General features: G+C 42.2%; 1 protein-coding gene and 1 long non-coding RNA gene across 2 annotated transcripts in view; one reads left to right on the top strand and one right to left on the bottom strand.

Moving 5' to 3' along the window:
* Positions 1-1,782, bottom strand: part of AVPR1A (arginine vasopressin receptor 1A) — an 8,851-nt gene extending 7,069 nt beyond the window's left edge. The window contains exon 1 of the mRNA XM_032288640.1: positions 87-1,782. Within this exon, the coding sequence (XP_032144531.1) occupies positions 87-1,056 (970 nt within the window). The 5' untranslated portion in view covers positions 1,057-1,782. The remainder of the gene's footprint in view (positions 1-86) is intronic.
* A 1,735-nt stretch (positions 1,783-3,517) lies between these two features.
* LOC116558648 lies at positions 3,518-6,564 on the top strand. Its single transcript, XR_004272118.1, has 3 exons — positions 3,518-4,059; positions 4,929-5,073; positions 6,184-6,564. It is a non-coding gene; the product is annotated as an uncharacterized LOC116558648 (long non-coding RNA).
* The last annotated feature ends 2,887 nt before the right edge of the window (positions 6,565-9,451 follow it).

The raw sequence follows: 9,451 nt of genomic DNA, 5'->3' as shown, positions 1-9,451 counted from the left end.
CACACACACACACACACACACACACACACACACACACACACACACACGCCTATCCCTGCACTTTCCTATGTTTTCCCCGCACTTACCGGTCCAGATGGACTTGGCATCCCAGACAGACCACATCTGGATGATGAAAAAAGGTGCCCAGCAGACGATGTAAGCTGTCACGATCACAAAAGTCATCTTCACCGTGCGGATCTTGGCGCGGGAAATGGACTTCACGCTGCTGACACAGGGCGCAAGCAGGAACCCCTTTTGGAAGGCACCACCTGCTTGCTCTGCGCCCTTGCTCTGGCGCGACGCGGTCTTCCCGCGGACGTTGCGCCAGATGTTGTAGCAGATGAAGCCGTAGCAGGTACCCAAGATGACCACGGGCGCCACGAAGATGCCGCCCGTCATCCAGGTCACGTAGGCACGGGGACCCCAGGGCTGGATGAAGGTGGCCCAGCAGTCGCGGGCCTTGGTGACATTGTTCACCTCGATCATGGAGAAGACGAAGTACTGTGGCGTGCTCAGCACGAAGCTCAGCACCCAGGCGGCCGCTATCATGAGGCGGGAGCGGCGCGCGGGCTGTTGTAGAGTCTTGAGCGGGTGGCACACGGCGATGTAGCGGTCTGCAGTCATGACGACCAGCATGTAGGCAGACGCAAACATGCCGAACACCTGCAGGTGCTTCACCACGCGGCACAGCCAGTCGGGGCCGCGGAAGCGGTAGGTGATGTCCCAGCACATCTGCGGCAGCACCTGGAAGAAGGCGACGGCCAGGTCGGCCAGGCTGAGGTGTCGGATGAAGAGGTGCATGCGGGACGTCTTGCGTGGCGTCCGGTGCAGCGCCAGCAGCACGCTGCTGTTGCCCAGCACGGCCACCGCGAAGGTCACCGCCAGCACGGCGATCTCCAGTTTGGCTAGCTCCTCGTTGCGCAAGTCCTTTGGCGGGCCGTTACCTTCTCCAGAGGGTTCGGTCTCCTGGCTCGCGTTGGCACCATCGGTGACCAGAGGCCACCACGGGCTGGAGTTGCCCGAGTGGCCCGCCTCTGGGCCGGTGGAGAAACTCATGCTGTCTAGGCAGCGCCTACTCGCCTTCCTCGGAGCCCCAGCTCTCGTGGGTCGCTCCCTCCCCCCCTCTCAGGACTTGGGCTCCCTGCCCCGAGCGCACCGTCCTCGCCTCCTCTGCGCGCTAGCGGCTAGCCGAGCTCTGCGAACCCTCCCGCGGGCGTCTCCCGGAGCTGCGTCCCGCCTGCCTAGCGAGCAACTCTCAGCGGGGTGAGCCGGCCCCTCTCCCCGCTCTGCCTTTTTTCAACTTTAGCGAAGTCGGGAAGGGGCGCTCCGAACTTCTGGAAGCACTGGGTTCCCAGCTCAAGTATTTATGCGGTGCTTGTTTCCTCAGGATTAGCTCCCTCTCGCTCTAGTGGCGGAAGACTGCTGGTTGCCTACTCCCCGCTCCTTGGAGTTTTTATTTTTTTTCCTCTCCCCACGTCGGTGTTTGTCCTCTTTGCATCACTGCTGCGGGGGTGGAGCTGGGAGACTTGCTGATTCCTCCGCACAGTAGGCGGGATCGTGGCGCCTTCCCGCTCTTGACTTCCAAATCTTGGACGTGTCATGCCTTTTCTGGGCTCACGGACGTTTCCTGAAGCTTCCCTCACCAGCCTCCTTAACCATGCATTTGACTTGAACAGGCTAAGCGCAGGGCCTGGAAATCTCCAGTCCACGCACCGGTGCGCGAGCTCTTGCACCTGAACCTGGCACTCGACCTCACCTCCTCCAGTGCGGGTTTCTTCCTCCTCACCGAGCTCATCCTGGTGCAGCTAGTCTGGCAAATTTTATTCCCGAGGCAAATTTTCCCGGGACAAACATTTCTCCCCGCTCGCTCCTCCCCACTCCCCATCTGCAGAGGAAGAGCGGTGCGTCCTAAAGGGCTATCTCTTAGTAGTAAAGTCTTTGATGCATGCTGTTTGTTACCTTGTGTTTGCGACAGGAAGAACACACTCATCACATTGCAGCCCCAGGGGCTGCTGTGCTGGTATTCACAGCGGGCGGGGGGTGGGGAGGAGTGTCTCCTTGGGGCCTAGGGACTTAGGAAGTTTTCTCTAGATTCCTGGCGTTTTCTGCGGGAAAAGCCTGATTCCCATAGCGTGGATAGCGGAAATTTGGCAGTAGTAGTCCCTGGGGACCATCTGGTTACTACTGAGCCGTGGGGACATCTTTTTGGGTGGACAAATAGCAGCTGCCGGACAGGGGTCACCGAAGCAGTGCTGTCCAGGGCGAGGCACAAAAAACCCGCCAGGCTCCTGCGTTCAGGAGTGAGAAAGAGCAAATGTCAAGAGAGAAAAGAGGCCCTCAGAAGGAGGAGAAACCACCACTTACCTACGAATTCCTTACTCTGAACAGCTAGAGCCCCTCTGCAGGGCCGGAGGAAGGCAGAAATCCTATCTCCCTCAGCTCGGTGTTAACTTTGGTGAGACATGCCTCGAAGGACGGCAAGGGGGAGCTGTTTTCAGGCTAGTTTACAAAGAAGGAAGAAAGGAAGCACTTTATGCAGTTATATACTATGCAGAGTCAGGAGCATGACTTTGTTGGTCAGAATGTTTCTGTATTGCCGCGGTGGTGTAAGTTTGATTGTCTCAGAAAAATATCACCCTCTGTGAAATGTAAGCACAAAATGCAAAAGGTTTTATTCGTTGTAAGTTCTCAGTAATAATTTCACTTTACTATCCAGTTCATTCATGCAGAGTTACCAAGGTTGTCACGTTAAGATGCTGGACTTGAAATCTGGAGTCCTGCTTCCTGTGGCTATATAATCCTGGGCCTGTGTGTCTTAAAAATGGTAATGAAAGGACTTGCCTTTCCTGTTTATGAGGTCATTGGGAAGATCAAGTAAGACACTGTTTTGTTTGGGGAAAATGCTCAAAAACTGAAAGCTGTGTTGTGTTGATTCGTTTTCTCTAAGATATCCAGGAGGCAAAAGACTAAAAGTGTTCAAGGATGGTGGATAATATGTAAAAGGTTTCCAGGACACCTGTCTGGAAAAATCCTTCAAGCAATTAGGTAATAGTCACTCACTCAGAGAGGTGACCTTCCTTTAAGTCACAAATTACATTGTTAGTGCTTCTGATGAGAAAGAATGTTAACTGAACTTAGTGTGTAGGTATTGCAAAAGTGATCTGTTGGCCACAGCCTAGTAATTTTGTGACTTGAGCTTTTTGGTTTTTTTCAGGAGAGGAAATCTATAATACAGGTCCACCAAAATTTCTTTGGAGGTTCTTATTCCAGGAGATGGAGTGGTAGCTTCTCAGAAAAATCATCTGTATCAGACAATCTGATCCAATCATGAAACTATATCCAATTTATAAAAATAGCTTCTCAAGTTACATTGGTGGATACACTTGGAAGATATTATTGTTCACTGACAACAGTACCAATTACCCATATATATCAAATGTATATATGATTAATATATAGGTGTATGTGTATATGTATGCATCTGGGCATTCTATCTATCATCTATTATTATCTATTTACCAATCATCCATCTATCATGAGGCCTAGAAAGCAGGAAAAAAGTGTTCACTGCAGATTGTAGAACCAGTCCCTTTTTTAACCCTATTATAGTTTTAAACATGACTCTGACTTAATCTAACTGGTTCTACATGCAAAGAAAAGCAGGTCCATTACAATACAGACTCACTATTCATGTGTGTCACTGGACCTGTTATTAGTTACCCCATGGAGAGTAAAATAATTGTGGTCTTAAAATATGAAAAAGAAAACACCACAGACAATATTTTATGTGGCATCTTGTGCTTTTTCATAGAGCAATTCATATTTTCTCTCTAGTTTTTATATTATTAAGACTTACCTTTCCCTCTTACTCTCTTTGTAGATTTCAGTTAACATATTTTAGGGCTGAAATAATGGAAAAAGTAGGGAAGCTGTACATACATATCCTGGAATAATCATTCTCTTTCATTTACCAGTCTTCTTTTCTCTCATTTTGTAATTCCAGGTATTTGAGAAGTACTTCAATTCATGGAAAGCAGCTACTTCCTTCACTTACTAGCTGTAAGACTTTGTTTTCATCTTTGAGTTTCAAATTCTTCATCCGTAAAATCTTGGTGATAAAACAATGCAGTTACTGCAAGGATTATATAAATGGTTGTTTAAATTTCTGTCATTTTATCAGTGTTCAAAACATTTTCTTTTTTTCAGGTATGTAAATCCTCCATATTACCTGCTGTTTTACCATGAACATTTTCCCTTTCAATTAAAGCAACATATTTCCACTTTACATATGTGCAATAAGAACAGTTTCATGGTTAAGTACGTTGGAGAAGTGTTTGTATGCATTCCACCCTCTCCTGGTGGTTTATGCCTAAAAAGGACCTGAGAAATTTCAGAAAAGAAACTTACTTAACCTTGTTCATCAATTTTTCCAAGGTTATGTCACCATGGAACCCCCCATTCTTTTACTTTCCACATGGAATGGTGATGAACATGTCACAGGACAAGGTGAAAAAGCAGGAGCACCACCATCTTGGACAAGCACTGCCATTTTAAAGTTCACCTTGAACAAAAACTGCCTAAATCCAAAGGGCATCAGGCTAAGGCCAGCATGACCGTAAACCACAAATGACATCTCTGACCAGAAACATTCCAGACCCCTCCCCAACCAGAGACATGTCAGCCCCAAGGTAACCTCCCCTCTGACCAGAGACAGTCCAACCCTGCAATAGAATTCTCCCCTGTACAGAAACATTCCAAGTCTGTGATAAGTTTTCTTACCCTAAAACCAATAAATACTCTTAGTCTGTAAGAGAGAATGCCAGAAATCAACCAGAAGCCCCTCTCATATTTATTCTCTAAAATAAACTTGTTTTTGACTGTTGAGCCACTTTTTGTGTTTCTTTCTTCTTTCTTTAACTCTTACACAGGGACACAGTTTGAGGATTACTGAGTAAAGGTAACTGGAATCTGGAATGCTTGGGGACCACCACTGGACTAAGTCAAATGAAGAAGTTAGAGAATCAAATCAAGTTTAACCTACTCTCCTAAAGGCAAGGAAGCCCAAAGTAAAAGGTTTGTGTTTAGCTATTGTTGATGAAAAGAGCAAACTCTGTAAAATATTTGAAGAGATTTATTCTGAGCCAAATATGAGTGACCAATGGTTTGTGACACAGCCCTTGGGAGATCCCGAGAACATGTGGCTATAGCGGTTGGGGCACAGCCTAGTTTTATAAATTTTAGTGAAACATAAGACATCAATCAAATACATGTAAGATGTACATTGATTTGATCTAGAAGGGTGGGACCACTGGAAGTGGGTGGGATGGGGAGGTTTCAATTCATAGGTAGATTTAAAAATTTTCTGAATGGCAATTGGTTGAAAGAGTTATTATCAATAGAAAGGAATGTCTGGGTTATAATAAGGGATTATGGAGACCAAGGTTTTATCATTCAGATGAATCCTCTGGTTAGCAGGCTTCAGAGATAATAGATTATAATTGTTTCTTATCAGACTTAAGACCTGTGTTGATTTAATGTCTGAATTCCAAAAGGGAGGAGGGTATAGTGAGGCGTGTCCAACCCTCCCCTTCCATCATAGCCTGAACAAGTTTTTCAGTTTAACTTTGGGATGCCCTGGGCCAAGAGGAGGGGTCCATTTAGATGGTTAGGAGGTCTTAGAATTTTACTTTTTGGTTTATATTATCATACTACTTTATGTATGTTTCATAGTTACTATTCAATATCTCCTATTTTCTCTCCTTAAACCGTCAGTTTTCTTCCCTCTTCTTACTGAGAAAATGAATGAAATTAAGCCTTGTGCAGGAGCCATAAAGAGTTAAAGAAACGGCCAGGCGTGGTGGCTCAAGCCTGTAATCCCAGCACTTTGGGAGGCTGAGGCGGGTGGATCACGAGGTCAAGAGATCGAGACCATCGTGGTCAACATGGTGAAACCCCGTCTCTACTAAAAATACAAAAAACATTAGCTGGACATGGTGGCGCATGCCTGTAATCCCAGCTACTCAGGAGGTTGAGGCAGGAGAATTGCCTGAACCCAGGAGGCAGAGGTTGCGGTGAGCCAAGATCGCGCCATTGCACTCCAGCCTGGGTAGCAAGAATGAAACCCTGTCTCAAAAAAAAAAAAAAGAGATAAAGAAACCAATAACTAAATCCTTGTGTTTGCAGGATAGCAATAAGAAAAGAAATAAGTTGATAAAATGCTGAAACTCCCTCTGCTTGTGAGATTAAAAAAAAAAAAAAATGATTGCAATTGGTTAACCATAAGGCCAACTGGAGTTTGTGCAGAACAAGCTTGCTGATGTCACAGCTGGAATTCCTATCACATGTTTCATACTAAATCCTCTCAAATTGCATGAACCCATGAGTTAGCATGACGAGATAACGCACTTGCCCAAGGATTTTCCAGACTTCCCCGTTTTTTTATACCAAATCACCCACTAATCCCAGAATCCATCCCCTAAATCTTTTCTAATAAAAATACTACCATGAAGCCAGCACAAGGAGACAGATTTGAGCTTGACTCCTGTCTCTTTGTGAGTTAACTTGCAATGTAAAGCCTTTCTTTTGTTTTCTTCTAGCACATCAGGCAGGGACCATTTTACTTGATAAGAATACATAAGTAGTGTGTTGCTTTTGGTTCTACATCGATTCTGTGATAAATTATGTGTAATGTACCTTATCCCTAGAGCTGTCCTATGTGGGTAAATTGTGTGTGTTTCTAGTGCTCTTTGGACAATTTTTTTTTTTCTTTTTTTGAGACAGCATCTTGCTCCGTCATTCAGTCTAGAGTGCAGTGGCACAATCATAGATCACTATAACCTCCAACTCCTGGGCTCAGGCAATCTTCTTGCCTTGGCTTCCCAAGTAGCTAGGACTACAGGCACATGTCACCACCCCACCTAATTAAATTTTTTTTTCTAGAGACACGGTCTTGTTATGTTGCCCAGTCTAGTCTTAGACTCTTGGTCTCAAGCGATCCCCCTGCCTTGGCCTCCCAAAGCACTGAGGTTACAAGCCTGAGCCACCATGCCTGGCCCAGATTATCTTTTAAACTTTATTTGCTATGTATATCCGTAGTGGAGATATTGTATGTGGAAGATTGAAAGCAGGATTTGGCAGTTGAAATAACTGGTTTTACATAAAACTGTGGGAGAATAAGATTGTTCTCTTGAGGATCATTCCTAAAGGAACAAATGTGTCATTTTGTAGAATAATTTTTCCCAAATACTTATAAACAGCATCTGGGAGTGCTGAATTGTGATAAAGGAACTGTTCAAGTTAGAAATTTTTCTTCTTCTCTTTGGGCTATTATAAATTATACATAAAAAAACATACATGATATATATTGACAATAAGTAGCAGGAGCTGTAATCCAGGTTTTGCATACATTATCTTATTTATTCCTCACGAGTCTAATGCGATAGGTTAATCACTACTTTACACACGAGGCTGTGGATCTCTGAGAGGTTAAATAAATTGCCCAAGAACACACAGCCAGTAGTGACTCTGCTCAGATGACATGTTTGGGTTTTCTTTCTCCCAAGATTGTGCTCTTCCCCCTCTACTAACTTGTTTCTGATAGAGTCACTTTTCCCACATTTGCTGTCTAGCTTGGTCTAGATAGAAAACATTTTTTTCTACTGCCATAATTCTTGCCATGGCTGTTATGGAGTTCATTTGTCCTCATAACTGAAGAGGGCTAAGGGAGCAAGAGGTTTTGAATTTCAATGGTAACTCTTGACTATCTGAGGATCTCTTGAGATTCTGTTTCCTGGGCTTTGAAAGAGCTTCCCTTTTCATCTCTTAACAATGTTGACAAATTAAAACCTGTTTTATCTGCTTCATGTGAACCAATTCAAGCTTCACCTTCTAGTGCCTCCTGAGTTGACTGGTACTTTCAATGGGAAAAACAATATTAGCTAGCTTATGGTAGCAACTCTACCCTGACAAAACCTTATGAAATTGAAATCTTATTGTAAGCCTCATGAGGCCTTTACAAAACTCCAGAATAAGGCCTCATTGGAGGATATCCTGGGTTTAGCAATTAGTTTTGGCAACAGAGTATACTCTAGGGCACAGTAATCATATAGAAAATTAAATAGGACTTTTTAGCTTTTTAAATGTTTTGCTGTATTCCTTTGTTTTAATGAAATATTTTATATTAGCTAAAATGTAATCTGCAAGATCAATGATGTTGTTTAGAGAAAAGTAAAACTTTAGGTAACAGAGGCATCTTAACCATTGAAAGGAATCTGACTAAAACTAGAGAGTTAAAAATAATAAATATTTTGAAATATACTTGTTCATAAACATGTAAGAGAGCAAACAGGATACATTTAACCCCAAAATCACCTAAGATATTATAATTTACCTTTCACATTTCATAATTGAACCAATACATATATATGAGAATAATTATGTTTTCATCATGTAAGTGTAAAAAATGTTTTTATTAATTATGATTTTGTGGGTTAGCTTGAAGTGCTATACTTATCAGTAGTAGCTTAAAACTAATAAATTGTAGTATCATTTGAAGATATACCAATTTTTTGTACCTCTTACCACTTTTTACCTTGTATCTTAAAACATTTAAAATACATTATTTGATATGAATCTAGAACAATGTATATTGCAATATAAGGTGCAGAATACCATTTACACCTTATATTATAGTGAATTTTCTCTCATGATGCTTCTCCCATTTTTTTCTGTGCTAAGTGTTTCATTTCTTTATTCTGTATTTTTAATTGACACATAATAATTTTAAGCCAAGTTTTATATTATGTGCATTTTTTTCTGGAAAAGTTTTTGATAGTAAGATATCAAAACTAAATCATTAGAAGAAAGATAGAGTATAAAAAACTTTAAAAAGCAATAACAAAGTTAGCCTTCTTTTATCACTCTTATGAGCCACTTTTTATTATAAAATTTTTATTATGTATCTGTTTTCTAAGTCATCTTGTAGAAGGTGAAAATCTATGGAGTCCATCTCTTAGTCATCTTTTTTCCTGTGTTCTAACTTAATTCTATCAAAAAACTTGCATAATTTCTTTCATTTTTTCATGACAAAGAAACTGAAGGAGGAGGGACTTTCTAAAAAGATGGTGGTTGTAATTATCAAATGCCAGAGAAGACAAAAATTAAAAAATATTTTGGGGGCTTTGACATTTAGGAGAATAGATAATTTTGCTTTTTATTTGCTGTGGGTCTTCTGCCTTTCAGTTATCAAGTAAATACTGGAATGCTTGTATCAATATCTTTTCCTTTGAGTTTCTCAGTCCCAAATTGACTATATAAAAATTTAATTGTTGATGTTTGAGGAGGCCAATACTTCTCTGTCTTTCTTGTCTTCAGAAATAATTGAGAAATAAGTACAAGAGTCAGATCTATAGAAAATACCATATTATTTTCATAATTGATAAGTCTTAGATTA

Source organism: Sapajus apella, unplaced genomic scaffold (assembly GCF_009761245.1).
Source record: "Sapajus apella isolate SASKATOON/1434 unplaced genomic scaffold, GSC_monkey_1.0 scaffold2, whole genome shotgun sequence".
Classification (NCBI taxonomy): domain Eukaryota; kingdom Metazoa; phylum Chordata; class Mammalia; order Primates; family Cebidae; genus Sapajus; species Sapajus apella.
This window is presented reverse-complemented; position numbering and strand designations above follow the sequence as displayed.